Below are 27084 nucleotides of genomic sequence, written 5' to 3' on the forward strand. Positions count from 1 at the left end.
AGCGTCTGGTGCAGAGGAAGGGCAATGGGGCACAGGAGCTTGCCATCCTAAGTGAAAGTGGGGCCCAGTGAAAGGGGCCAGTGAGAAGAATTTCGGTTCCCGCCCCGCGACTCCCGGCTTTGACTACAGTTGCGTCCGCAGACGCCCTGGGCCCCTCGCTCCGCCCCCAGAGGTTAATCAGACCGTACCATACCTTTATAGGGGTGGGGGCTATCGTGGGGTAGTCCTGCAGGGCGAGTCAGAGTGTTTTGCCAGAAAAAGTGGGATTATACATGTTACTCTGAAGGTTGTTAGTTAGTATTCTTCCCCTCTTTGTCTGTTAGAATCCTCCATAATCCCTGAAGAGCTGTAGGAGTCCGTCCATGCTCCCCCCCTCCTTTCCACATTTGGTGCATTCCTCCGCGGTACGTAGGCGGGAGGCGTACATAAACCTCGACGCAGGAGGCGGGGCGGCTCAGTCCTCGAGGCGTCGGTGCTCTGTGGTGTTGGAATTTTGTTGCTTGTCGGCCTGTGCGCGCGTGCGCGGACATGGCCTCAAACGGTATGTAAGGGCGCGAGGCGGCGGTGGCGTGCCAGCCTGGGGCTTCGTTTCCTCTGAGCTGGGCTTTTGTTTTTCGGTGGGACTTGGGCGGCGATCGCGCGTAGGGTCTTCTCGCACCACTGGCGGGAAGCAGCGAGAGGGGTGGAACGGGGAGGCCCGTGTCGCCATTTTGTTTCGCTCCTCTGGCGCCTCGCGCGGGGTAGGGGGGATCTTGCCTTCGCAGTCCCTTTACTTGAGATGAGATTTGAAAGGAACGTTTCTGGGTGATTGGAAACGTGAGACACAGATCGAAATGCTCGGTCCCGAAGCCTTTTTTCCCCTCGTTCCCGGCCGCGAGCTCAGGCCCGCTTTGTCGCAGTGCTGCATCCGGGCACTCGGTGCGCGCACGCGCTCTGCTGGCCCCTCCCCCCTTTCTCGCGGCGCGAACCCCCTCCCGCCTCGTGTTAGTCCTGCTTTTTGTCGCGATAGCCTCCGCCGGGGACTCCGCTGCGCGCGTCCGGTGTGGGCCTCGCCCCCGGGGTCCCTCGGGAAGGGGCGGGACCGCCTGGTTCCCGCCTTGTTTGCCACGCGGCCGGGGGCGGAGGCTCGGGATCAGGGCGGTGCGCCCGCTTAACGGTTTGGGGGAGCCCTTGAGGGGGGTCGTCTAACGGACTTGGGACTGGTCCCGAGGGTTTTGCCGCCTAAATTTCCGCTTTCTGAGGTGGGACCGAAAGGAACGGCTGCCCGAGGCCACACCCTCTCCTGGTCCTTGGCCCTTTTCCTGCGGGGGAAGCGCTTCGTTTCCTGTACTGAGGAGATGGGTTGATCTGGTTGTTGGGCCTTCAGTAGGGCGATTTAAAAGCGCTTTCACTACCTTAGCTTTGCCGAAACTCCCCACAGCCCCGGGGAAGGCAGGGTAGATGAGAAAGTGGAATCACTTGGAGATACGGGCTCGGGACTTGAGTACCAGTTGACTGGCCTTCCAAGGCGAACTGTTTGATGATCCCTGTCATTTGGATTCAAGAGAATTCTCTTGGTTACCTGGCTTTGCACTAAAAGCCCACTTTGCCATTCTCCAAGATGGGGCAGAGGGTGAAGAATGGCCTCATTTGAGATGTACCTATTCCTAAGGCCTTGGTTGAGAGAGAGGAGGCCACATCCACAGGATTGCTGCCTCCAGCTTGCAGTGAAATGTCCCACTTAAGTTTGTGATGTTAGCTTGACTGTTGGTGATACCTTTCTACAGAGTGGGCAAGAAAATAAAATACGTATAGATTTGTGGAGTTCCTGACATGAGTTAAATTTTCGGAAAACTAGTTTTCTAACAAGATTCCATTGTTTTTTCCCTCAGTGGTAAGACTTACCGGTTTGTAAAAGTTTGGTTTTCCTTTCATCATTTCATTCCTTTCAATTTCCTTGATTATGACCTGCCAGCTTGTCCTTCCTATCACGAGGAAATTTTTGCCTTTCTTGCAACATAGTTGATATTATCTCCAGGCCCCAGGGCTTGAGTTAAGAAATTTAATTCTATTCGACTCTCAGAGATGGCTGAAGGTAATGAAATTGTGTTTTCTTTTGCAGACTATACCCAACAAGCAACCCAAAGGTGAGTGTCATTTCAGGGTTTCCAGTTTGTAGAGTGCAAGGGGTGGCTAAGGTATCTTTTCGTGATTGAACCGTTATTCTTTTTTTCTAGCTATGGGGCCTACCCCACCCAGCCTGGGCAGGGCTATTCCCAGCAGAGCAATCAGCCCTATGGACAGCAGAGTTACAGTGGTTACGGCCAGTCAGACACTTCAGGCTATGGCCAGAGCAGCTACGGTTCTTCTTATGGACAGACCCAGAACAGTGAGTCTTTTTTATCGGGCTACCCCGCCTCTTCCTGTTCTTTTTGAATGTAGCTTTTCTTAATTTTAAGCAGTGCTGAAATGTTGAAACTTTCTTTCTCTCCAGTTAGTCTGTAACCCTTAAAAGTTTGTGGAGTCTGAATCTTTCCAGACAAACACTTAATTGGTTGGTAATTCTGGTTCCTTTTATTTTTGACTTTTTAATCTTTCTGTTTATGCTTTCCTTTTCCCCATTTCCCCTCCACAATGAAATGTGGGGGAGAGTATTCCCTAAAGGGAGAGTTTTAGGCTTTTCATACAAGGAGGGGGTGATTTTCATTATGATGTTTGAATTTAGGCTACTATATATATCGTGATGATACACAAGGGGTAGAATTTGCCCTTAGGTCCTGATATGTAAATAATGTGGGTTGTCGTGTTTGTATTACACATCTGTAAGCAGGTTAAAATGTTAATGAATAGGACTTTCTTGGGTTATGATTAGTAGTGGTCCTGAAGACTGGCTTCGGGATAGGTGGGATGAGAATGGCACTAATTAATACTAATAAGTTAGTATTAGCTTTACGGTGGAAGGGGAAGGGCATCTTCGACCAAGATATAAAAGATTCCCAAGCAGCTTTTAAAAGGCTGACTTTTCAAGTACGGGGAGCATTAGGATGTAGATGTTTTCTTCAACCTGTTCTGTCGCTTTTCTCATAGTCTTTGTGACTTTTCTTTTTCTCATAGCAGGCTATGGCACTCAGTCAGCTCCCCAGGGATATGGCTCAACTGGTGGCTATGGCAGTAGCCAGAGTTCTCAGTCATCTTATGGGCAACAGTCCTCTTATCCTGGCTATGGCCAGCAGCCAGCTCCTAGCAGCACCTCGGGAAGGTAAGAAATTTTGAGGGGAAGACTTGGAATGTGGTTAGGGCTGAATTGATAAGGAATGGTGCGTCAGCAACAGGAGCAATTAGGAGTAATTGTGGGGGGAGGGGGTAGGAATCTTTGAAATGGGGGTTGGGTACAGAGATGGGATGTGCCAAACATGAAGTTTTAGACCTGCTGGCATTATGATTCTGTTTTTTTTTTTTTTTTTTTTCTTTTTCCTTAGTTATGGTAGTGGTTCTCAGAGCAGCGGCTACGGGCAGCCCCAGAGTGGGGGCTATGGCCAGCAGTCTGGCTATAGTGGACAGCAGCAAGGCTATGGACAGCAGCAAAGCTCCTATAATCCCCCTCAAGGCTATGGACAGCAGAACCAGTACAACAGTAGCAGTGGAGGTGGTGGCGGAGGGGGTGGTGGAGGTGAGGGGTCTTCAGCTTTGTCTCATTTCTATTTTCTGTAGAGATTTATATACATTGCTTGGCCCCTTGCCCTAAAAGGTTCTTAAAATTTTTGCATTCTTGTTTCTCATCTGGCTTTATTTTCATTGTCTTACATCTTTTGGCAGTGTTTAATGGCAATGTGCATTTTTTTCTTTAAAGAATCCTTTCTCTCCTGACAGGTAACTACGGCCAAGATCAGTCCTCCATGAGTGGTGGCAGCGGCGGTTATGGCAATCAGGACCAGAGTGGTGGTGGCGGTGGCTACGGGGGAGGCCAGCAGGACCGTGGGGGCCGCGGCCGGGGCGGTGGCGGTGGTTACAACCGTAGCAGCGGTGGCTATGAACCCAGAGGTCGTGGAGGTGGCCGTGGAGGCAGAGGCGGCATGGGGTAGGTGTTCTTGTGAGCTAGGGAGTAACTAACATCAGTGGGGAGTGTGGAGGGTTGCATGAATCTCCCTTGAGGCTCAGTTTCTTAGTGCATGGTTAGTTTTATTCTAGGGATCTATGAGGGTTTGGAGTTGGGTGCATTGGTGGTTTCTTTGTACATCCCCATTTTTTGGAGAGAATTTGGGAGCCTGAACTCGTATCACCCACACCTCTGAATAGAGATTTGAGTACTGACACTTGTATATCCAAAGAAAAGGGAAAAAATACATAAGTGTATATGGATTGGGAGTCATTGATATCCTAGGCAAGAAACATGGAAGTAAAGTCTACTTTTTCTGCAAAGGAAACTGATGATCCCACTCCTGGTAATAGGGAAACTTGTTACATGTATTCCCATGTGTCCTCTAAAGGAGTTGTTAATGCTTAACCTGATGACTTCAGCTTCCAGGAGTTGGCTACTCTTCCCGTATTCTGTAGTCATTTGAATCCATGAGCTTGATTTGTAGTAATTTTGACTGGCAGTAATGATTTTGTGTGTGACTCGGTTTATGGGGCTGTCTGAAGTGTGCAGACCTTTTGGACAAAATAACGCTTGACAGTGGTATCTGATCTATTTGCTCCACTGTCCCCTTCCCTGGTTACTTGTCCAGTTGGACCTTCTCTTTCTTCCCCTTCCCGCTGTAGTTGATTTTGAAGTAAAACCTTAGATTTGATGTTAAAGCATTGGTCAAATCTGTTGGTAAATATGATTGGAAGGACCCTCCTGTGTCTCCCTTTGAAAAGGGGGGGAATGTCAGTGTGTTAACTCCTTTTTTGGAAAAAGTAGGTTTTTTAAATGAGGTTGTATGTGGTAAGTATTCAGAGGTGGGTGGGGGCAATCTCAAAAACTGTACAAAAATAAGGAAAACTCTGTTGTGTGCGTGTGTTTAATGCAAAACTTTAAAAAGAAAAACAACTGTTATGTGACTGTTAACTTGCTCTGCATTTTATGTGCCACAGGTATGAAAGGTGACATTGCAAAATACTCCGCTCTTCTCGCAGTGTAGAAGGGGTGACCCCGGGGGTGGGGGGAGATCAAAAACAGCTCAGTAGTTAGGATAGGGCTTAGCTAAGTTTGTCTTGCTTTAAGGGGACATTGCCTTTGGTTTTGACTTTTTATGGAATGGGGTTGGGTCTGCTTGCTGCTTTCAAAGCAAAAACCACAAAAATGTGTTCAGGGCTACCCCAGCCTGGTGTGAAATGTCTTCTGGGTGAATTGGGGTAGGGTTTTTAAACCAACTACTGGGTTGTCAACCACTCACGACAAGAGGAATAAACATCTGCTACGTCGGAAGAACAACCAAGGAAAAATGGGTCATTTTTTTTTCCAGAGGAAATAGATACATAACCTTTTAAAAGCAAAATCCTTAAAAACTGTGTCTGAGAAATTGCACACGTGTGTGTGACATGCTCAAAGGTCAGACAAGGGGTGGTCAGGAAGGGGAATGTATTTTAGTAGCCACTTGTATCTTTTTCCCAAAACACCTACCCATGTTTGGGGAATGTTAAACAAAAACAAAAACAAAAAAAAAACGCCCTTTTGTAGCCGTTGGAAGCTTCATGTCCTTTCTTCTAACTTGTCTTCTCCAGCGGAAGTGACCGTGGTGGCTTCAATAAATTTGGTGGTAAGTGAACAGAGTTTCCAAAATTCCCAACTCCCAGCAATGCTTTGTCTGATTGTTCATTTGCAGATGTCTTAGCGTGTTTTAAGTGTCAAAGGTTTTGAAGTGTCCAGAACCACCTCCAGAAAGGGGTGGGGTAGAATGCCACCTGCTGCCAGATGTGTGCTAAACCTGGAGGCAGGCGGGGTAAGACTCAGCAGTCGTCTGGTGCCAAATTGGTTTGACCCAGGTTAAAAAGAGGTGTTCAGTAGGCCTCTGACAGGAGTGTTGCCACCTCTGGCACTTAGTGACCACCATTATGAAAAACTGGAGAGTGTGTGCTGGAACACATGGTGCCAACTTGGCTTTAGGATCCTTTTGATCAGTGTGTCCAAGGTTAGTGTGTGTGTGTGTGTGTGTGTGTGTAACAACCTCCAAATGTTTGAATTCTGGAAGGGGGATGTGAAATGCTGTCCTGCCCTGAGGATGGTGAAGTTGGTATATATTTATTATATATTAAATGCTGAATGGTGTCAATGCAATTCTACATATATGTGCTTAAACTCAACTAAGACGGGCAAATAGAAACTAGCTCTGGGAAGGAAGGTGTGGACTACTATACTACAAGAAAGGTTTGGGAGCATGTGTGGCTCATGGGAAATAACCAGGTCTTAACAGCACAAACTGAATTCATGGAAAAATGGCAAATTTGAGAAGTCTCCCAGTAAGCTGGAACTTTTCTGGTTTGGTTAACTAACAAAAAGGTTTTTTGATTTGTCTCAACATTTAAAGCCAAAGGCTTGGGTTCATGATTTAGGTGTCATTTGAGTGTGGGTACACTATATATGGTGGATTCAGATAAACTTCGGTCAAAGATGGTCTCTGGAAAAAATAGAGGCTGCATTATGGAAATAAGATTTCTGGTCTGTTCCCTGGGACATGCTTTAAAAATACAATAGTTATTATGTATGTTTTTTTATTTTCATGTGGTTGGGGAAACAACATGGTTTTAAGAATGGTTTGTAAAGATGAAATTAAAAATTGTTCCACAAGGGATAAGTGTCTTTGGTGTTAAAGTTTGGAGAAACTGGATGGATGCATATCACATTGCTGGTGGTGAGCCCATTTCTCTCTGGGGTGAGAGAATAGGGCCAAGCTATGAGTTGGTTTTGTTAACTGCAATGGGTCTCCCTCCTGACCCCTCCAGTCTGTGCTGAGGACATTTCCCAGCCTGAGCTGGGGGAGGCAGATTTTTCTGAAGTGTGGAGTTGTTCCTGTGGGGATTCAAGTTACATACAGATCTTAAGAAAAGGGGCCTGTGTCTTCCCCAGCCCTGTCTAGGATTTTCTCTGGGTAGGCAACCCAGGACAGGGTTTGGATGAGGCTATGAGCACTTACCTGAAAATTTTGCAAGAGTTTGAATTGGTGTTAATTTTTTTCCTTATCTGTCTCTCCCTGTTGACTAACAGCTTCTCTTTCCTTGTTTTTTTTTTTTTTTTTTTCATGTCACTTAAGGCCCTCGGGACCAAGGATCACGTCATGACTCTGGTGAGTCCATAGGTGGCATGAAAGAATAGCTAATGTGGTATTGGGACTTTTCTGGGCTGTTCTTTGACACTTCAGAAATCTGAAAAAGAGCAGGGGTAGAGGGGTGCCTAGGTGGCTTGGTTGTTAAACTGCCTTCTGCTCAGGTCATGATCCAGGGTCGTGGCATCAGCCCCACATTGGGCTCCTTGCTCTGGGTGGGGTGGGGGAGTCTGCTGCTCCCTCCGTCTCTGCCTGCCACACCCCATTTGTGTGCACTGTCTCTGTCAAATAAACACGCAGAGTCTTTAAAAAAGAAGAGGGGCACCTGGGTGGCCCAGTCGATAAGCATCTGTCTTTAGCTTATGTCATGATCCCCTGGGGTCCTTGGTAGAATCCAGGGTTAAGTTCTTTGCTCATCTGGGGAGTCTGCTGCTCCCTTGCCCTCTGCCTGCTCCTCTCCTTGAGTGTGTTCTTTGTCAGAATGAATGGATAAAATCTTTAAAAAAAGAAAAAGGGTAGAGAAGGAAGAAAATGAAGGGAAGGGAGTTTAGGTGTAGTCATAATCAGTAGTGATTTTTTTTTTTTAAAGATTTTATTTATTTATTTGACAGAGATCACAAGTAGGCAGAGAGGAAGGTAGAGAGAGAGAGGAGGAGGAGGCAGGCTCCCTGCTGAGCATAGAGCCCCATGCGGGGCTCCATCCTAGGACCCTGGGATCATGACCTGAGCCGAAGGCAGAGGCTTTAACCCACTGAGCTACCCAGGCGCCCCTCAGTAGTGATCTTTAAATGAGTATCCGAAATACCTCCTCAGTGGTTTCTTTCCCCAGCAACTTAGTAGGTCTACGAGGATCCTGATAATCTGTATTTCTAAAAAGTCCAAGGAGATGGTGATATATGTGTGTGTAGACCATGTTCTGGTACTGCTGATTTAAAGCAGTGGATTTTAAAAATGTGGATCATGACCAAAATAGTAAATGCAAAAGACCCATAAAGGGAAGGATTTAGTCTCTTTTGGTTGTGTGTTGGATTTTAGTGTAAAAAAGGTTTCTTATCTTGGGTCTTCTTTTGAAAATCACAAACACTGGTGTACTTAGTGTGTGATCTTGCAGTGAACTCCTGAGCCCTGGGTTTCTTCTATGGATATTAACACATTTCAAGGGATAGTTAAAAATTAAATTTAAATTTGTGAAATGGCTTAGCATATAGCCACTTAAACAATAGAAGGGAAGTGGATTTTTTTTTCCTTATTTGTCTTACCTTAAATCAGATTGGTTTCTTCAGAATTTTTTTCTTTGAAAGTTTAATATCCAGTATTAAAGTTGGGTTAAGAGTCACTGACTTGTTTTACCTTTGCTGGTTTTCTTCAAATTCACATTTTGTTTTTTTGTTTTTTGTTCAAGCAGAACAGGATAATTCAGACAACAACACCATCTTCGTGCAGGGCTTGGGCGAAAATGTTACAATTGAGTCTGTGGCTGATTACTTCAAGCAGATTGGTATTATTAAGGTACTGTAGAACATAGGGTGCTTCTCTGTTTTGCAGGCTTTTAGATCTCACACATTAGTAAAAATAAAAAAGTCTTTAATGTCCTCTCAACTTGTTGAGGAAAGAGTATTAGATGTTGCCATTTTCTAAAAGGAAAGCACACTTCACACAGAAAAGCGTAGTTGATTTAAAAAAAAAAGGAGTGTCCTAAACTTTGTAGTTTTATTGGTAAACATAAAGTGAGAGATTGTTGTAATAACTTTAACTCAAGTTACATGTGAGATAGGAAACAGTAACTGGGAAGGGAGGAGTTGAAATATGGTTATGATAAACCTCAGGTTCTTGAGAAGGAAGGTGGAAGGTGGGTTGTCCCATCATCTAAGACTCATGTTATCTCATGTTGCTTTTTTTCAGACAAATAAGAAAACAGGACAGCCCATGATTAATCTGTACACAGACAGGGAAACCGGCAAGCTGAAGGGAGAGGCAACAGTGTCGTTTGATGACCCACCATCTGCTAAAGCAGCTATTGACTGGTTTGATGGTATGTATGAGGAGGCTGGGGGTGGGGGGTGGTGGGATAGGGCAACTAGCCTTGGGAACAAGGTTACATTTTGAAGGTTCCTTTTATGTCTCCCAATACTTTCTGTCTGCTCCTTTAGTGTATATACACTTGACCATAACACAGGTTTAGGGCTGCCCGACCCCTGTGCAGTTAACAAATCTGCATATAACTTGACTTACCCAAAACTCAAATCATATGGCTCCTTTGGACTAGAAGCCTTAGTAATTAGTTGATAAACACATACTTTGTGTATTGAATATTGAACTTAAGACAGGTATAAAGAGAAAATTCACTTAATGTACTGTGCTGTATTAAAAAAAACTCTGCATGTAAGTTCTAACCCATGTTCAAGGGTAAACTGTTGTCTTTGGTTTATATGTCATCTGATTGTAAATCTTTACAGGAAGGTGTAGAGTCTTGGATTGTATAAACTTGGTTTTGGATCCACAAGTCTTTTTTTTTTTTTTTTTTAAGATTTTATTTATTTATTTGACAGAGATCACAAGTAGGCAGACAGGCAGGCAGAGAGAGAGGAGGAAGCAGGCTCTCCACTTAGCAGAGAGCCTGATGCGGGGCTCGATCCCGGGACCCCGGGATTCATGACCTGAGCCGAAGGCAGAGGCTTTAACCCACTGAGCCACCCAGGTGCCCCTGGATCCACAAGTCTTAATAGAAGGTCTCTTTTTATATCTTTACTTCATTAGGTAAAGAATTCTCTGGGAATCCTATCAAGGTCTCATTTGCTACTCGGCGAGCAGACTTCAATCGGGGCGGTGGCAATGGTCGTGGAGGCCGAGGGCGAGGAGGTGAGCTTCTTGCTGCTGGTGTAAAGAGGTGATGGGTAGAGTAAGGAGAGGGAAAGGAGGTTAGGCTAATCAAACTTGGAAGGGGAGCAGACCCATATTTCTGTCTTTACTAGGACCTATGGGCCGTGGAGGCTACGGAGGTGGTGGCAGTGGTGGCGGTGGCCGGGGAGGATTCCCTAGTGGAGGTGGTGGTGGCGGTGGCCAGCAGCGAGCTGGTGACTGGAAGTGTCCTAATCCGTGAGTGAAACTTTTTTTTCTTAGTCCTGTAAATGTGTGCCATTTGATATAAGAGTTGGGATGTTTTCTGGACAAATGTCAAGGTCACAGCGAGGGGGATGGATTTGGCCGAGAGCTTACCTAATTAAGGTTGTTACAGTGGGAAAGATACTGGACTGGGTTCAGTAATCTGTAGTTTTTGTTTCTGGTTCTCCTCCTGAGAAGCTTTTTTTTTTTTTTTTTTTTTTTTGCCTTTTGAGGCCCCTGTTTCTTCACTGTTCTCTCTAAGGTCACTGGACTCTTTTCCTAATTCTTGGTCTTGTTTACTCCCACCCTTCCAAACTAATTTTCTGTCTTTTTCTCAGTATATGTGAGAACATGAACTTCTCCTGGAGGAATGAATGCAACCAGTGTAAGGCCCCTAAACCAGATGGCCCAGGAGGGGGACCAGGAGGCTCTCATATGGGTAAGAAGGGACAGAGCTGATGATGAGGAGTTGGGATCACAAAGCCTCCCCACCCTCATGAAGATTATTTATTATAGGCGGGGGGTAGAGGAAGCAAGCCAACTCCACGCTTAGTGTCTCTGCTCAGTGTGGAGCTTGAAGCAAGGCTCAGTCCCACAACCTTGCCTGACCTGAGCTAAAACCAAAAGTCAGATGCTTTTAACTGGCTGGGCCACCCAGGTGCCCCAGAAAGCCCTTAACTTTAAGCAGGGAGGTTACAGGAAAATGTAGGAAGGATTTGGGGGGCATGTGGTCTGTCATATTTCTTTTGTCCTAGGGGGTAACTATGGAGATGATCGTCGTGGTGGAAGAGGAGGCTATGATCGGGGCGGCTACCGAGGCCGAGGCGGGGACCGTGGGGGCTTCCGAGGGGGCCGGGGTGGTGGGGACAGAGGTGGCTTTGGCCCTGGCAAGATGGACTCCAGGTAAGACTCTAAATTAAATGAGGGCTTGACTGGAAATTTGTTAAACCAAAGTGGGGAGGGAGCGAGGGAGGGTGAGAGAATTACCTAGGGGAACTAATCTGTAGATGCACGTTTACATTCTTTACTTGTAAAGGTGAGACCTTTCTTGGGAGTGGGTTAGCAGGGAAAGATGGGATTTTGGGGGTTTGGTGGATGGAGAGGTTGGCAACTCAGACCTAATAGATACTCTTTTTTGCAGGGGTGAGCACAGACAGGATCGCAGGGAGAGGCCGTATTAGCTTGGCTCCTGAGGTTCTGCAACAGTTTTTCTTCTTGTACCCAGTGTTACCCTCATTATTTTGTAACCTTCCAACTCCTGATCACCCACGGGTTTTTTGTGTCGGACTATGTAATTGTAACCGTACCTCTGGTTCCCATTAAAAACCATCGTTTTAGTTAAACTTTTTTCCTCTTCCCCCTCTTCACTCCACTGGAGGATTGATATCTGGGTCAGGAATGTGGGGAGTTTTTCTCTTTCAGATGGTCCTGCCTAGCAGGAACTGGAATAATTTGTTTCTGCTTAGCAGGAACTGGAATAAAGTGTTTGATACTTGGTCCAGGGGAGAAAAAGTCAAGTGGCATTTTTGAAAGTAGAGATTAAAACTTTTTTCTAATGGCAAAAATTGGATGTGTGAATGGGGTAAGTGAAGAACATGCGGTGTCATGACTGTGGCCTCGTATGTTCAACTGTGTGCGAGTTTGTCTTTTACCACATTTATTTACATGCTGGTCTTAGCTTACTATTCTATCAGTTTGATTTACCCTTTTTTAATGTTCTTGGCTCTTTTGACACTTTTCTAAGGGTGGGGCTCAAATAAATTAGATTAGCTTTTGTGGCAGTATTCAGATTGACAGTTTTCAGATTAGCCAGCACCTAGCTAGCTAAATTGGATCTTTGGGACCTTTAGGATGGACTGTGTACCTATTTCATGGCAGAGGTTCTGTGGCCTCAGGAGATAGGAGAGGCAGGAGATGGAGTGCCTGGGTATTTGGCTCTCAGAATCAGAAGATGGTAGAGCCAAGATTGAGGCCTAGTCTTAGGAATTAATTTTCATTCCTTAGCATTTGGTTCTGAGATCACTGTTCTTAAAGGAGTCAAAATGCTATCTCAAAACCTTCATTTGCTTAGGTCTTTTTTTTTTTAAAGGTTTTTTTTTTATATTTATTTGACAGATCACAAGTAGGCAGAGAGGCAGGCAGAGAGGAGGAGGAGGCAGGCTCCCTGCTGAGCAGAGAGCCTGATGTGGGACTCGATCCCAGGACCCTGAGATCATGACCTGAGCTGAAGGCAGATGCTTTAACCACTGAGCCACCCAGGCGCCCCAGGTCTTTTTTTTTTTTTTTTTTTTTTAAATTTAAAGCCAATAAATTTTTATTTAAGGAGTTTTTACATGTGATTCCTTCCGCTGCCAGTAGCTGCCAGTCACCATAGTTCCTCCAAAGTCAGAATCATAATCTTCAAAATAACCCTTTTTAAAAGATCTTGATTAATACACAGTTGTCACTGTCACTCCTATATAACAGGAACATAAAGTAAGGTTCCATTTCCAGAGACGATCATGTAAACTGAAGCCAACCTCCCTCTACTAAATCTGTAATACTACAAGTTGCGTGGTTGTTAGCAATACAGAAGGATTTAGCAAAGGACATCTGCAAGAGTAGAGGTCTAGGTATGCACTGTTCAATATACTCTTCATGTATGGTCAGATGAGAATATGAAATATGACCATTACCAAATCACGTATGGCCTATGTTAAGTTTATACTGGACGGTGTTGATCCTAGGCAGTGGAAGTAGAAAAGTTGATAAAATGTTCCCAATAGTCTGAATGCTAGCAAGGTAGCAGAAAACCTAGTGGGAAGATGTTTTTATGGTTGTGTCCACAGCAAATGAGCAACTGCGTTCTCAAAGCCTTGGTAATGACTATCATTTGCTCAGGTCTTAAAGAGGTTGCTAGGTTTGAGGAAAGAGGGTTGGGAATGAGTTGATAAGGTTAGCTGGGAAAGGAAGGTTGAGGTAGGTAGCTCCTTGTATTTGAAGGTGAGTGCTCTGCCCATTTTCCTGAAGGTGGGGCTTGGGTAGGAGCTATTAGGAGACTGTGTTGCTTCATATCCTGCCTAGACTTAGGGCTGAAGTCACAGTATTTTGAGATTTTAGGAGGGTGTTGGGAGATAAAGGGTAGGGCTAATGAGTTAAAACCTTAGACATTTCCCCTCTGCTTTACCATATGGCTTTCCTGACTCCCAAAATATTTTTTTTTTTTAATTTTCCAAAGAAATAGTATTTATATTTTTTTAAAGATTTTATTTACTTATTTGACACAGATCACAAGTAGGCAGAGAGGCAGGCAGAGAGAGAGAGAGAGGGAAACAGACTCCCTGCTGAGCAGAGAGCCCGATGCGGGACTCGATCCCAGGACCCTGAGATCACGACCTGAGCCGAAGGCAGCGGCCCAACCCGCTGAGCCACCCAGGCGCCCCCAAAATCTTCCCCCCGCCCCCAGCTAAGAGTCTTGAGTTTTGAAGACTTGTTTGACTTGTCAGAAGCCTAGTTTGTGGAGTTCCTGGGACTCTTCTTTGGGAGGTGCTTTCTTCTCTGTTGAAAGTTGTGTGTTGAAGGTGTTTCCTAGAGAATGATGCTTCAAATCTGGTGACAAGGCAGGGAAGTGATTGCCTTGTAAAAAGTAGTAGTTACTTTACTCTCCCTACTGAGTAAGGGTGCTTAGTAACCAAGAGTAGGTTGAGAATGGATGAAGTTCTTCCAAGTAATCCTTTGGTTTGGCTGTTGAATTTGGTACATGTGAGAAGCCCTCATTTAGAGCCAAGGATGTGGCGGTTCTTCTTGGTGTGATCAGGCTGCCTTTACTGTTGCTTTTTTTTTTTTTTTTTAAAGATTTTATTTATTTGACAGAGATCACAAGTAGGCACAGAGGCAGGCAGAAAGAGAGGGGGAAGCCAGCTCCCCGCTGAGCAGAGAGCCTCAAGCAGAGGGCCCCATGCGGGCTCAATCCCAGGACCCTGGGATCATGACCTGAGCTGAAGGCAGAGGCTTTAATCCACTGAGCCATCCAGGCGCCCCACATTTACTGTTTCTTTGATCTCTTTGCTTAAATGATTGGTTTGAATGACATGGTATCTCTAAGAAGTTTGTTTCTGCTTCACCTAATAGAGTTCTAGTGTTAGGGTTCAGTTGTGGTTCCCGGATCCCTGCCGCAGGGGGTGAGGGAGGTTGGAGCTCCTTGTGAATTTGATTACTGACTTGCGACTGTTAGTATTACAATTTAAACATCCTTGGGACGCCTGGGTGGCTCAGTTGGTTAAGCAGCTGCCTTCGGCTCAGGTCATGATCCCAGCGTCCTGGGATTGAGTCCCACATCGGGCTCCTTGCTTGGCGGGGAGCCTGCTTCTCCCTCTGCCTCTGCCTGCCATTCTGTCTGCCTGTGCTCGCTCGCTCTCCCCTCTCTCCGACAAATAAATAAAATCTTAAAAAAAAAAAAAAATCCTTGAAAGGGCTTAGTGATCGGCCTTTTTTTTTTTTTTTTCTTTTTTTTAATTTTAAAGATTTTTATTTGAGAGCAGGAGAGCCAGGAGTGGGAGGAGGGGCTGAGGGAGAGGGAGGCCAGCAGATTCCCTGAGTGGGGAGCCTGATGTGGGGCATGGTCTCAGGATCATGACCTGAGCCAAAATTCTTCAACTGACTGAGCCACCCAGGCGCCTGGTGATTGGCCTTGCTTTTTTCTTTTTTAAGATTTTATTTATTTGGGGCACCTGGGTGGCTCAGTGGGTTAAAGCCTCTGCCTTCGGCTCAGGTCATGATCCCAGGGTCCTGGGATAGAGCCCCATATCGGGCTCTTCACTCAGCGGGGAGCCTGCTTCCTCCTCTCTCTCTGCCTGCCTCTCTGCCTACTTGTGATCTCTATCTGTCAAATAAGTAAATAAACTCTTAAAAAAAAGTTAAAAAGTTTATTTATTTGACAGACTGAGATCACAAGTAGGCAGAGAGGCAGCAGGGGGGAAGCAGGCCCCCCTCCCAACAGGCCCCCCTCCTCCTGCTGAGCAGAGAAAGGATGTAGGGTCAGATGTCTGACTAACGGGTGAATTGGTCTGGGGGCTTTTCCAGGACAGTGGATGAAGGTGGAAATACCAGCAGAGGGAGTTGGTTTGGTTCTGAGCAGCTTGTTCCGGTCTCAAGCACATTGGTGAGAAAAACACGAGACCTGTGGGCTTTTGGAATTTGGACCCTTTCTGTTTGTCGGGTTGCCTTGTAATAATATCCTGGCCAGGGATAAGCAGTAGCTAGTCCTGTTTTTTCTCATGGGTGAGCATTTTAGATTTTTAGTCCTTTGTCTTCTAACGAATACATTAATCTTACTGAAGTATTGAAAACAGCCTCCTGTCTTGAAAGCACTAGGTGTCTAACAATTTTGGATTGAGATCAGCAGGCTAAGAGAGGAGGGAGTTTGGTGGTGGGTGGGGAGAGGTGTGCTGCAGGTCTGTTGACTGCCTCCTTTGATTTAGTTCTTGGCTAGGGTCCAGACCCCATGAGACAGTACATCTTTATTTCTGTGTATTTCTTCACACTCCACTGGATTCTCTTTTGTTCCTTGGTGATCTGCTATGGATTTTGTCACCAGATCTCGTTTCCACATTAGTATGCAACAGAACCTACACTTAAGTATTAGCTGGAGGATCCCATCAGCAACCATTCCTGCCCAGTTTTTCCAGACCTTCCTTTGAGCCCTCAGTACTTGGCCTGTTTTTTCTGATCTTTATTATTTTATTTATCTAATTTTAAAAAAAGATTTTATTTGACATAGTGAGAATGAGAGAGGAAATATAAGTGGGGGGGTAGTGGGAGAGGGAGAAGCAGGCTTCTTGCCGAGCAGGGAGCCTAATGCGGAGCTCCATCTCAGGGCCCTGGGATCGTGACCTGAGTTGAAGGCAGACCCTTAGTGACTGAGCCACCCTGGTGTCCCTTCTTTATTATTTTAAAATTTTATGTTATTTAAAGATTTTATTTATTTGATGAAGATCACAAGTAGGCAGAGAGGCAAGCAGAGAGAAAGGGGGAAGCAGGCTCGCTGCTGAGCAGAGAGCCTGATGGGCTTGATTCCAGGACCCTGAGATCATGACCTGAGCCGAAGGCAGAGGCTTTAATCCACTGAGTCACCCAGGCGCCCCTTAAAATTTTTATTTTTAAGCAATCTCTACACCCAGTGAGGGGCTTGAGTCCCCATGCATCAGGAGTCACATGCTCTTCTCATTGAGCCAGCTCAGGTGCCCTTCTCATTTTGAACTTAGTATCTTGAAATGATTTTAGACTTAGAGGAAGAATTACTAAATTTATTTTTTAAAAGACTTTATTTGAGAAAGAAAGCGAGCATGAGAAGGGGGAAGGTAAAAGGGAGAAGCAGACTCCCTGCTGAGCAAGAGCCTGATGGTGGGACTCTACTTTCGGGACTCCACGATCATGACCTGAGCTGAGGGCAGTCGCTTAACCAACTGAGCCACCCAGGTGCCGTATTTATTCAATTTATTAGAAGTTGTTTCACTTCTGTGAAATTCTTTTTTTTTTTTTAAAGATTTTATTTATTTATTTGACAGAGATCACAAGCAGGCATAGAGGCAGGCAGAGAGACAGGAGGAAGCAGGCTCCCCGCTGAGCAGAGAGCCCGATGCGGGACTCGATCCCAGGACTCCGAGATCATGACCTGAGCCGAAGGCAGTGGCTTAACCCACTGAGCCACCCAGGCGCCACTGTGAAATTCTTTTTTAAAGATTTTATTTGACAGAGATCACAAGTAGGTAGAGAGGCAGGGAGAGAGAGAGAGGGAAGTAGGCTCCCTACTGAGCAGGGAGCCAGATGCAGGGCTGGATTCCAGGACCCTGAGATCATGACTTGAGCCGAAGGCAGAGGCTTAACCCACTGAGCCACCCAGGTGCCCCTGAAATGCAGTCTTCATGGTGTTGATACATAAGAGCCAAAGAAGTTGAGTCAGGTGGATCTTGCCAACACATTTGACTTTCTGGGCTTGTAGAAATTATTGGGTCCTAAAACTCCTGGTGTTAGTAGTTAGAAAAGCTTTTTTTAAATTAAAATTTTTTTTTTTTTAGTTATTTGACAGCGAGAGCAGGAACATGAGCAGGGGCAGTAAGAGGGAGAGCAGGCTTCCTGCCCAGCAGGGAGCCCAATGCAGGGCACCATGCCAGGATCATGACCTGAGCCAAAGGCAGACGCCTAACGACTGAGCCACCCAGGCACCCGTCGAAAAGCTTTTGGAGGGTGTTCAATCTTAAAGTTCCTAGTACTGAAGCAGGAATAGATGAGGAAAGTACTTACGAGGAGTTTGGGTCTGGAAATAGTGCTCCCTGCTGATACTGCTCTTTTTGCTGTTGGACAGTGGCTTTTGTTCCTAAATTTTGGGGTTGTAGTGCCAGAAGGGCTTTTTTTTTCTTGGATTATTTTTAGAGTGTGCAAATTTGGGGGGAGGGGCAGAGGGAGAGGGAATCTCATTGAGCCTGCTCAGAGCATGGAGACCATGACACTGAGAGTGAGACCTGAGCCAAAATCAGAGTTTGATGATGTGGATGCCCAACTGAGTGTGTCACGTAGGGACCCCAGGGAGAAGGGCTGCTCTAACAGAACAGTTGAGAGCCACTAGTGTGAGGAGTAAAGGCAGGAGAGGAGCTGAGACTATCCTTGGGTTAAGGGTTTTGGATTCTTTGTCGTGCAGTGGGACCCAAATTAGATGGTTAACTTTAATAAGGAGGGTGAGTGGGATGGGTATGGAAAGAAGGGAAGAGAACAGGAGCCAAGCCTTCCAGGTAGCATTCTGCACGCACGCCTCAGGGTGGCAGTGTTGCACAGCTACACCAATAATACCCTGTAGCTTTTACACTGCCCGTGACCCTAGGGTTCAACTGCCACCCCTAAGGGAGTGAGGACCTGTCAGATTTAAACTGACAGGGCTTCTGTGTATTTCCCCCCCCCCCCCCCCCCCCAGAGTTTGAGAGAAGGCTGGCCTATTCTCTTTACTGTCTCCCTGAGTAAAAAATCACATGCACATCCTGATATGGGAAGGCCTCTGCAAACCTCAGACAGATGGTGGAGCCAGATCCCCTCCAGCAGTGTGTCTTAAGTTGAACACATGAATCATTTGGGAATTTTGTTAACATCTGGATTCTGATTCACTGTAGATCCAGGTGGGACACACGTTCTCTGGCCGTGTTTATGTTGCTGCTTCAACTGTATGCTAAGATCCATACCTTCTAAGTTTCGCAGAGATTGCTTTTCTGCTGTTTCCCTGTACCTTTCCGGTGAAGAGCTTGGCTCTAAAACTTCTATATAGATGGTGCTAGTTAGGAGCTAAGCTAAATGTCACCTTATGAAAGGTTGGGTCCTGCTTACAGATTTTTATTCTAATTAGCACAGGATTAGCCAACATTAGCTCTTGTTCTTATTTTCCTCCTTTTTAACTTTTTTTAGAAAGATCTATGGGGCACCTGGGTGGCTCAGTGGGTTAAGCGCTTGCCTTCAGCTCAGGACATGATCTCTGGGTCCTGGGATCAAGCCCCATGTTGGGCTTCCTGCTTGGCAGAGGGAGTCTGCTGCTTTCCTGCCCCTCCCCACTGCTCCTTCTCTCTCAAGTAAAAAAAAAAATTTTTTTAAACATTTTCTAAAATTGACACACAGAGGGAACACAACCAGGGGGAGTGGGAGGAGAAGCAGACTTCCCACTGAGCAGGGAGTCCAATGTGGGGCTTGATTCCAGTACCCCGGGATCATGACCTGAGGTGAAGGCAGATACTTAAGGACTGAGTCACCCAGGTGCCCAATAAATAAAAGATTTCATTTGTCAGAGTTGGGGCACAAGCAGGGGGAGCAGCAGGCAGAGAAGTGGCTCCTTGGTTCTTGTTCTTTTTAAAACTTATTTTCTTAAAGATTTTTATTTGACAGAGAGAGATCACAAGTAGGCAGAGAGACAGAGAGAGAGGGGAAGCAGGCTCCCTGCCAAGCAGACAGCCCAATGTGGGACTCGATCCCAGGACCCTGAGATCATGACCTGAGCTGAAGGCAGAAGCTTAACCCACTAAGCCACACAGGTGCCCCTCTTGTTCTTTTTAAAAATTCTTTGTTCTGGTGATAGAATAACAGGCATGGTACTGGGTAGGGCATATTCAAATTTGCAAGGGGGTCAGTAATAACTATATATATATTTTTAAGATTTTTATTTGTCAGAACAAGAGAGTATGCACAAGCAAGGGGAGTGGCAGGCGAAGGGAGAGAAGCAGGCTGGAGCAAGGAGCCTGATGTGGGATTCCATCCCAGGGTCCTGGGATCCTGACCTGAGTGGAAGGCAGATGCTTAACCAACTGAGCCACTGAGACATCCCGCTTCCCCCTTTTTAAATAAGATCTTTAATTATACCCAACATGGAGCTCAAACTTAAAACCCTGAGATCAAGAGGCACATTTTCCACCAGCTGAGCCAGCCAGGTACCCCTGTTGTTCTTTTTTCAGTCTTAACGATGCTTGGAGATGAGAGAAAAATTTGATTCCAGTGTTATTTATGTTAAGCCATTGGGGAGCTCAAGATCAAAAACGTCCTAGTGGAAATATTTGGACTGAAGTGTACTAGTTAATGGACCAGTTGCTGTTATCCCTACTTTATAGATGGAGATGCTGAGGCACAAACTGGCCTTAAGGCTCATAACTGATGTGAGGTGGAGCAGGGATTTGAGTTGATACCCTTTGGGTGTAGAACTGTCTGACCACTATGTTGTGCTGTGCTTAAAGACTTAGGTAGAATTCAGTTCTCCTGGGGTACCTTGGGTGGTGTAGTTGGTTAGGCATCTGGCTCTTGCTTTCTGCTCAGGTGGTGATCTGGGATGGAGCCCCCAGCTGAGCCCTGTGTCAGGCTTTGTGCATAGTGTGGAGTCTGCTTCAGGTTCTCTTTCTTGCTTTGTCTCTGTCCCCCTGCTTGTGCTCTCTCTCAAAAAAAGTAAAGAAATACTGCAAAAAAGAAATTCAGTTCTCCCTTTCCCCCAATCATCTCCCCAAGGGAAAAAGGCCCCCCAAAATTTTAACCTAAGGAACAGTTTATTAGAGCCATTTCTTTTGCTTCAGGACTGCATTGGTTTTTGTAACTGACTTTTTTTTTTTTTTTTTTTTTAAGATTTTATTTGTCAGAATAAGAAGGGGGAAGCAGCAGGCAGAGAGAGCAAGGAGCCTGCTGATCAAAGAGCCTACTTAGGGACTCAATCCCAACACCCTGGGATTATGACTGGAGCTGAAGGCAGACACTTAACTGACTGAGCCACCCAGGTGTTCCTGTAACTGCTCTTTTTAAGGATAACTTGGCAAGAAAGTATTATTTAAGGCCTCATCATCTGAGAATCATTAGTTTTATGTGAAGTCTTATTTTTTAGAGATTTTATTTATTTGAGAGCAAGAGAGAGTGTGAGCAGAGGGAGGAGAAGCAGGCTCCTGTCTGAGGTGGGCCTCTCTCCCAGGACCCGAAGGTAGGCTTAACTGTCTGTGTCACCAAGGGGTCCCTTCATGTGGAGTTTTTAAAAAAAAATTGTTAAGACATTGGAGATACATAGTAGTACCATTTGTTCCTTTCTTTAAAAAGATTTTATTTATTTGACAGATCACAAGTAGGTAGAGAGGGGGAAGTAGGCTCCCTGCTGAGCAGAGAGCCCAATGCAGGGCTCGATCCCAGGACTTTGAGCTCATGACCTGAGTCAAAGGCAGAGGCTTTAACCCTCTGAGCCACCCTGGTGCCCCCATTTATTACTTTTTGCATGCAAGGCACTTAAGAGGTTGAAAAGCTGCCTTTTTATTAGGGCTCAGCCCTATGTAAAAGACCCCAAAAGGTTTGCTTTACCACAGCAATCCTGGGAAATACCACTGGAACCCAGATAAAGGCATGTCTATAAGGCACTCTAGGACAGGTTTCAAGGTGTCCAGAGTTAAGGGACCAGCATATTCTAGGGAATGGGGTGTGAGCAAATATTGCTGGAATCATGGGATATGTTAAAGGAAGAGAGGTTGGATGGAGTCCTTAAAGGTTGGGCTGAAAGAGTTGAGGTGTCCTAATGTTAGAAGTAAGGCTGTCCTATCCATTTTGGTCACTCCAGCCCTTAAAGGTAGACTAGAGGTGGAGAACCTGTTGTGGGTGAGACATTAGGTATAAGCCAGGTGGAAGCAGTGAAGTTGAAAGAAGGTGATTGCGTGTAAGTTGGAAGAGCTAGTAGCATAGGCAACATTAGTCTTGAATGTTAGTCTGCTTTTTCTTTGTTTTTAAGTAAGCTTCATGCCCAGCATGGGGCTTGAACTCCCAACTCCAAGATCAGGGAGCCACACACTCCACTGACTGAGCCAGCCAGGCACGCCTGGATGTTAGTCTTAGAAGTCAGGTGGAAGAGCTCGCATCCCCAAGACTGACTAAATCTGTGCTTTGTTGGAACATGTTAGGATGTACTGTTTGCTAGTTAAGGTGATACCATGTCAAGATACAGAAATAGTGAAAGGAAGACCACTTCAGTTTGGATGTGGCAAGGTCCTTGCAGAGCATATAAGTGACATAAGAACAGAACATTTCAGTGTCGAATATGGAGTGGGGAGCATTAGCATTTATTTTGTGGGGTGGCTGGCTAAAGGACGATGAGCCTGGGGCGCCTTGGTGGCTCAGTTGGTTGTCTGCCTTTGGCAGGGGTCATGGGCCCAGGGTCCTGGGATCCAGTCCTGCATTGGGCTCCCTGCTCAGTGGGGAGCCTGCTTCTCTCTGCCCTGCCCATGTGTGCTTGTGCTCTCAAATAAATAAAACCTTAAAAAAAAAATGATGAGGGACGCCTGGGTGGCTCAGTGGGTTAAAGCCTCTGCCTTGGGCTCAGGTCATGATCCCAGGGTCCTGGGATGGAACCCCGCATCCGGCTCTCTGCTCAGCAGGCAGCCTGTTTCCCCCTCTCTGCCTGCCTCTCTGCCTACTTGTGATCTCTTTCTGTCAAATAAAAACCAAAAAAAACAAAAAAAAAACTCCCAAACTTTAAAAACAAAGCAAAACAAAACGAAAAACTGATGAGCCTACAGGAAACTGGTAGGGCTGATAGCTGCTTTTGGAAAGCTCTGCTTTCCTCCTGGAATCCCAAGTAGCATTAGGAGCAGTTACTCCCATGTGATGAGTGGGTGACCTTGTCTTACCTTGATGCTTTCTCTTGTAGCAAATTACCTGTTTTCTCCTGTTGCTCAGGTGATCCAGTAGATGAGGATAGGGAAATTTTTTATAGACTCACAATATTGTGCGTACACCCCTAAGGGAGTGTATGGGAAGCATACACACATTTCTAGTTTTTGTGTCCTCTGGGTGAGGGAGTCCACACAGCTTTGTTCATTGTGAACTGGGGTGTCATTGTGATTGGCACAGAACCACTCATGTACCTACATACCTGAATCCTCTGTGTCTGATGATCTGACCCCCTAAGACTAGGACAGCTGGGCTGGTGTGCCCGCCCATTGCTTTGCCTACCAAACCCTATCTTGCTTCAAAGCCAGGAAGAATTTTGGGTGCAAAGGGTATGGAGGATGTAATCCTAGGATCCTGGCTCCTCAGCAGCCTTTGCAAAGGCTCCTTAAGTGCTGTTCTGGAGAAAAATCTATATCCCTTGAGGCAAAAATTCAACCAAGAGAATAAATGGCTCCTAGAATGGTCAGTTTTGTGGGCAAAGTATAACCTATAACCCCTTCCTCCAGGTGGGTGGCAGGGTGCAGAGGGAGTGGTGAGGCTTGCCCAAGGCTGTGCTGGGGCCAGAAGAAACCCTAGGAGGATACTTGATTTCTTGTCGTCTTCTTTATTTAGAGGATACTCTGTCTCTCCCTCTGAAAAGTGGTCTAATTTTACAATTTTTTTTCCTAAGTGAAAGTGAAACCACATAGACCCCTCTGTTGTCAAATACCTGACAAAGCTGGCCTGTTAGTTCCAGACCCTTTGCACATATGTTTGCACATATGTTTTAGACCTTGGCCCCAGGGCTAACTACTGGTGGCACTGGAGGAGCTGTCAGATGGTAAATGTGAGGGGCCAGTCTGGGGTGACCGTGAGGGTAAAGTGGGGAACCTGCTGCTCTGGGAACAGGCAGTGAAAGTAGAGCTTTGCTCGGCCTCTGTGCTGTTTGTCTCTGTAGCTTAGCTCTGCCTGTGCTTCCAGGCTCGAAGTAGGAAAAACACACACGTACAAGCTGGCTTTTCATATATTGTAAATAAAAAAGTCAGATTTGAGTGAGTGGACTGGAACTGCCCCAGATTCTGTGTGGGGCTGCTGCTGTGGGAGACACCTCAGCTTTTCTCCAGGTCTGCCACCAGGTAGGGGTGGGTGTTTCTCAGGGCCTGAAGGAGCAGATCTTTGCAGGTCTTGTCCCAGGCTGGAGCAAAGCTGAGGAGCTTCCTCATCTTCATTGTATTGGTGGACTCCGCCCGCACTGCCTCATACTGCCCGTCTGACAGGACCTTCCCGTACAGGGTGTCCAGCACCCCTTCCACGTCTGTGACGCGTGTGATGAGGGCTGCCCGGTGCTGGTCCACAAAGTGCGGTGCTGTAGGCAGAACAGAGAGCCCCTGAGCCAGTTCCCCAGGGTGGGTACTGGCGTCTGTTCCAGCACTGCTTGCTTCAGAAATTGCTCTAACTCTTAAGGGGTGGGGCTCAAGGTGGGCAACCCACCCACACTACAGATATAGTAGGATGAGTAGAACTTTGTTTCTCTTTCCCTCCTACCAGCAACCCCCCAACGGGTGTGGCCCAAGGAGTGTGTAGGTGGGTGGGAAGGGTGGGCCCAATCTTGCTCCCCTTGTTCCTGGCTGTGGGACACAGCTGCTTTGTTTCAGGCTGATGGGGTGTGATGGGGTGTGGCTGAGAAGTTCGGAGTGGAGGCCTCACCTGGCTTGGTTCCAGTCTGGTGATCCTGGATCCCAGTAGGCCCTGGAGCGGGGCCTATAAGGGAATTAGTCAAGTGGTCCCCTTCCAGTCTTACCATATTTTTGGTCTCTCTGGGGTTAGGGGCCCCTTGGTCTGGAAGCCAAGTTCAAGGCCAAGCACAGGAAACCTCCCTTCCCAGAAGGAGAAGCTTTTGTAATTTTAGAGGGTAGGAGGAACAGGAAGTGAAAGAGCCCCAGGGGCAAGTGTTGGGGCGGGCCTGGTGCAGTGAGGGGGTTTAGGAGGTGGCCCCTGCAGAGTGTGTAGGGGGCGAGCTCACCTTTGCACTTGATCTGCAGGTGTTCTGCTATCTCCTGCATGCCAATCTCACGCAGCACGATCATGGTGAGCTCTGCACTGTATTCTTCCAGATAGGAAGAGACGAGCTTGTCTGTGAGGTCCATGGCGTCCATGGACATCAGTGTCCCCCGTGGAATGCGCCCATAGCCTTCGCGAAGGGGCACTGAAAGTAGCTTCAGCTTGAACTTCTTGAACTCGTCTGCAGTCAGGTTCTCCAGTGCGTCCAGGATGGCGTCTCGAGTGCACCCCATGGCTCTGGGGTCCTCTGCTGCTCTCGCTCACCCGGGATGTGTGCAGATCAGGAAGTCTGCTCTGGGGCGGGACCTGGAACTCCCCGCCTTCTCCCGATTCCCGCCTTTGCCCCAGGCCTGTGGCAGAGGGAAACCCTGATTATTCCATTGGTTCCCACCCACCAAGGTCTCCAGACTCAATAGCCTAGCCATGGGGGGGTGCCCAGATTGCATCCTGCAGCTGATGTGTAAGGGTGGGACCAGGGAGATGCCACTGAGGGCCTTCTAGGGTAGTGCCTGCATCTCCAGGCTTGCAGTAAAGACCACAGACCAGGGGAACCTGGTTTATTGAAGTGCCAAGGTTTAGAATCTTGAAGTTCTAGAAAACTATAATGTCCACATTTCCTTGAACCTTAGCATCCACTCTCACAAGTCATAGAATCTTAGAATCATAGAATTCTAACAGCCAGAACCATGTAGCTTACCAAATTCCACATAGTGGGAAGAAAAGAGATGTAAAAAAAGGGTAGAGGGGCACCTGGGTGGCTCAGTTGGTTAAAGGTCTGCCTTCAGCTCGGGTCATGATCCCAGGACCCTGGGATGGGCTCCCTGCTCAGCAAGGAATCTGCTTATCCCTCTCCCTCTGCCCCTTACCCTTGCTCATGCATGCTTGCTCGCTCTCTCTTGCTCTCACTCAAAACCTTACACTTTTTTTTTTTTTTTTTAAGATTTTGTTTATTCATTAGAGAAAGCATGAGAGGCAGGGAGGTCAGAGGGAGAAGCTCCTGTGGAGCTGGGAGACTGGTGTACGATTCGATTCTGGGACTCCGGGATCATGACCCGAGCCGAAGGCAGTTGTTTAACCAACTGAGCCAGCCAGGCGCCCAAGTTGTATACTTTATCTGCCTCGGTTTCCTTATCTGTGAAATGGTATCATAACATCCACTTATCCACTTAATATTCTTAATATTCCAGCATAACATGGGGTACCTGATGCCTTCTGAAACCTCCTAGATACTTCCTGGGACAACCAGGATTTGGTCCCAGCAGCTGAATTTCTGGGGAAATGATGATGAGACACTTGTGAAACTTCTTGACTGGAGGGAAAGTTATGGAGCCACTCTGGGCCCAGAGGGCTTGATGTAGAAGAGCAAGTGAAAGGTGGCATGAGTAGGCATTGGAGCCCAAGCTGTGCCCAGAATCCTTAACTTGCCTTTAACATGTCTGGGAAGGCCCTGCTGGTCTGGCCCCTCGTGAACCTCAGCAGCCTTGTCTTGTGCCACACCCTGTCCTCCTTCCATCTCTGAGTTTCAACCACACTGGCCTCTCAGTTCCTCAAATGTGCAACACTACTTTGTTTCTCCAAGCCTTTTTTTGGTTTTGTTTTTTAAAGATTTTATTTCAGAGAGAGAGACCATAGTGGTAGACAGGCAGAGGGAGAAGTGGACTCCCCACTGATGTGGGACTCTGTCCCAAGACCCTGGGATTATGACCCCAGCTGAAGGCAGACACTTAACCTACTGAGCTACCCAGGTGCCCCTCTCCAAGCCTTTCAACATGTTCCCTTGATGTGAGAATCTCTTCCCTTACTCTTGGCCTGCTAAATTCTTGAGACTTTAGGTCTCCAGTTAACTGTCACTTCCTCTGGCCAACCAGGTTTAGAATTCCTCCCAGACTAGTTCATAACCCCTGCTGTCATAGCAATTGTGACTGGATTGTAACTACGTGGATTTGCTTGGCATCAGTCTTCCCTGCCAGTCTGTAAATTGTGCCTGTCCAGATCATTGTTGCATCCACAGCATCTAGAGCAAGGCTATGGTGGAATCAGTAATGAATGAAGGGACCTTGTGGGAAGCAAATCATGAGAGAGAACAAACTGAGGGTTGATGGAGAGAGATGGGTATTAAGGAGGGCATGTGTTATAATGAACACTGGGCATTACATGTAAACCGCTGAACTGTACTCCTGAAACCAATATTGAACTATATATCAACTAACTAGAATTTAAATTAAAAAACAACAACGAAGCCACCTTGTGGTTCAAGGGAGGATACCAGTAACTGGAGGGCTTGGTTTACATACAAACTTTCGAAGAGGCAGCTGCCAGGAGCTTGAAGACTGGGCTTGAAGCTGTACAGTGTCTAGTTTGAATCTGGGCTCTCCTTCCTAGGTGGGTATTGGGAACCCATTTTTCCAGTTCAGCTGGGTTGTAGCAATCACCATTCCTTTTGCTGATGTGCTCCTGACATCCACATTTATTTATTCATTTATTGGACATCCGTTGCCCATCAGAATGTGAGCTCAGTGAGAGCAGGGAC

At 46.5% G+C, this 27084-nt stretch overlaps 2 protein-coding genes and 1 non-coding gene across 8 annotated transcripts; 1 reads left to right on the forward strand and 2 right to left on the reverse strand.

Annotated features, from left to right (window-relative positions):
- The first annotated feature begins 426 nt into the window (after nucleotides 1-426).
- Nucleotides 427-11668, forward strand: FUS (FUS RNA binding protein). 5 transcript variants are annotated; one of them, XM_047713453.1, is made up of 15 exons: nucleotides 427-541; nucleotides 2102-2126; nucleotides 2217-2368; nucleotides 3094-3238; nucleotides 3459-3649; nucleotides 3850-4057; nucleotides 5686-5720; nucleotides 7212-7244; nucleotides 8626-8732; nucleotides 9126-9255; nucleotides 9981-10082; nucleotides 10196-10319; nucleotides 10664-10764; nucleotides 11081-11228; nucleotides 11467-11668. In XM_047713453.1, the coding sequence occupies exons 1-15, from the start codon at nucleotides 529-531 to the stop codon at nucleotides 11504-11506; spliced, it is 1554 nt and encodes a 517-aa protein (XP_047569409.1). In that variant the 5' UTR covers nucleotides 427-528; the 3' UTR covers nucleotides 11507-11668. The 5 variants fall into 5 exon arrangements, with proteins under 5 accessions (XP_047569409.1, XP_047569410.1, XP_047569414.1 ...); XM_047713454.1 differs by having other exon boundaries at nucleotides 8629-8732; XM_047713458.1 differs by having other exon boundaries at nucleotides 3459-3625.
- A 1407-nt stretch (nucleotides 11669-13075) lies between these two features.
- LOC125091227 (small nucleolar RNA SNORA32) lies at nucleotides 13076-13193 on the reverse strand. The gene has a single exon (XR_007124624.1). It is a non-coding gene; the product is annotated as a small nucleolar RNA SNORA32 (small nucleolar RNA).
- A 10306-nt stretch (nucleotides 13194-23499) lies between these two features.
- On the reverse strand, nucleotides 23500-24852 carry LOC125091174 (apoptosis-associated speck-like protein containing a CARD). 2 transcript variants are annotated; one of them, XM_047714652.1, is made up of 3 exons: nucleotides 24517-24850; nucleotides 24201-24254; nucleotides 23500-23859 (listed from the first exon to the last, which is right to left on the reverse strand). In XM_047714652.1, the coding sequence occupies exons 1-3, from the start codon at nucleotides 24785-24787 to the stop codon at nucleotides 23603-23605; spliced, it is 582 nt and encodes a 193-aa protein (XP_047570608.1). In that variant the 5' UTR covers nucleotides 24788-24850; the 3' UTR covers nucleotides 23500-23602. The 2 variants fall into 2 exon arrangements, with proteins under 2 accessions (XP_047570608.1, XP_047570609.1); XM_047714653.1 differs by lacking the exon at nucleotides 24201-24254 and having other exon boundaries at nucleotides 24517-24852.
- Between the last annotated feature and the right edge of the window lie 2232 nt (nucleotides 24853-27084).

The sequence above is a fragment of the Lutra lutra genome, chromosome 18 (assembly GCF_902655055.1).
Source record: "Lutra lutra chromosome 18, mLutLut1.2, whole genome shotgun sequence".
Lineage (NCBI taxonomy): Eukaryota > Metazoa > Chordata > Mammalia > Carnivora > Mustelidae > Lutra > Lutra lutra.